The 1,573-nt window shown below is 44.2% G+C and overlaps 1 protein-coding gene across 5 annotated transcripts in view; it reads right to left on the bottom strand.

Moving 5' to 3' along the window:
- GRK3 (G protein-coupled receptor kinase 3) overlaps window positions 1-1,573 on the bottom strand; it is a 102,742-nt gene that overhangs the window by 89,036 nt on the left and 12,133 nt on the right. For 4 of the 5 annotated variants that reach the window (XM_030885441.2, XM_045289661.1, XM_045289663.1 and 1 more), the window contains exon 2: window positions 171-244. The exons of the other annotated variant lie outside the window; for it this stretch is intronic. In XM_030885441.2, coding sequence (XP_030741301.1) covers window positions 171-244 — 74 coding nt within the window. The remainder of the gene's footprint in view (window positions 1-170; window positions 245-1,573) is intronic. 5 annotated transcript variants of the gene reach the window in all.

Raw genomic sequence — 1,573 nt, 5'->3', positions numbered from 1 at the left:
TGTTTTTATTTTTTAATGGAGTCTGATAACATGTCTGATAAATTAAATATCGTCCCTTGCATGACTCTCTTCCCCTAGTGAATTTGAAAAATGGCATCGGTGGTCTTGATATTGTTCAAAGCACAATCTAAATATGCTTTGGGGGTGAAAAGCATTGGTAAACTTCTTACCTCTTCATAAAACTTCACCTGAGGTACCGCTTCATTAATTTCATTCAAACAAAAATCTTTAAAGAGCAAGAAACCTGAAGAAGAAGAATGAAGAAGAAAAAAAAATCAGGAAGGACAACACATGGAAACTTTACCCTACAAGGTGTTTTCAATATAATTTTTTTCATATCTCATCTTTTCCTTCCCTACCTTAAAAGAAAATGAATTCTAGGAAGGTAATTATATACTAGGAGAAAATCACTCTGTCTGGGAGAGTGCCACATACCTGGCTCCTTGCTTCAGGGCTCCTTCCCTATTAGCCATCCCTCTCTAAAGACCAAAAGCAGGAAAAAGAAAGAAAAATGCCTGATGAGGGATGCTACTGGTTACCACCACCTAGAGCCACTGGTCACTATAGTGACCAGGAAAACAGCCCAAAAAATAAAAGATGTGGGCAGTGTGGACATGTTGGTAAGGGTTGCCATGTCGGTGATAAATACTAGGCCCCTAGAAATAGGACTAAATGCCCTCGGAACACACAGAAAGGTGCCAGCCTTTCTTTATTGTCACCACTCACTCTCTGTTCCCATCCCCAACCCAAAAGCCAGTGCCAAAGTAGATGACCCCGTCCCACATCGCTCCTTGCTCCTTCACAGCTCCAGGCCTCACTTCTAAAGTCACTCTTGCCTCCTCCAAGGACCCCTGAAGGTGTAGTGGGCTAAGCAACCCCCAAGTTCAAAACCACCAGCCATTCTGAGGGAGACGGATGAAGCTATCTGATCCTGTAAAGACTTAAGGCCTCGGAATCCCTGTACAAAATCAATGGCATTGACCCAATGGCAGTAGGATGGGAAGGAGCCTAAAAGCAACTTGGTAATGTGGTGGGTTACACAAACCACAAGGTTGATGGTTCAAATCCATCAGCTATGCTATAGAAAGATGAGGCTGTCCTACTCCCCAAAAGAGTTAGTCTCAGAAAGCCCCAAAGGGGAGGTTCTTCTCTGGCCTTTGGGGCTGAAATGGACTTGATGGCCGTGGGTTTGGGTTGGGTTTCTAAGGGAATGGCTTTAAGCTGTACAGCCTGAACTATATTAGCAGTCAAGTGGTGTGATAGCGCCAGCTTACTCTCAAGTGATTCAGAAAAAAAATCATAGCAAACGGGAGAGAATGATAAAGCCAGTGGGGAAAAAAGTGCAGAAACTGCTTCCAGGATACCTAGTCTTGAGGGAGGAAGGTGAGGCAGCAGACTGCTCCCATGGCGTGTGACTGTCCCAGACGCCCTGAGGAGCAAGTGTCCTGTGCCAGGTGGGTACTGAGTCAAGACTGACATGATGTCCGTAAGTCTGGTATTATGTAGGTACTCTTATTGCAGCTTTCCTATCAGTTTTAAACTCTATCAGATCATAAAGTTACCTGCAGAGGTG

Source organism: Echinops telfairi, unplaced genomic scaffold (assembly GCF_000313985.2).
Source record: "Echinops telfairi isolate 266 unplaced genomic scaffold, ASM31398v2 ScPeMD7_29;HRSCAF=101, whole genome shotgun sequence".
Classification (NCBI taxonomy): domain Eukaryota; kingdom Metazoa; phylum Chordata; class Mammalia; order Afrosoricida; family Tenrecidae; genus Echinops; species Echinops telfairi.
Note: the sequence above shows the minus strand (reverse complement) of the source record. Positions and strands in the feature narration are given on the sequence as shown.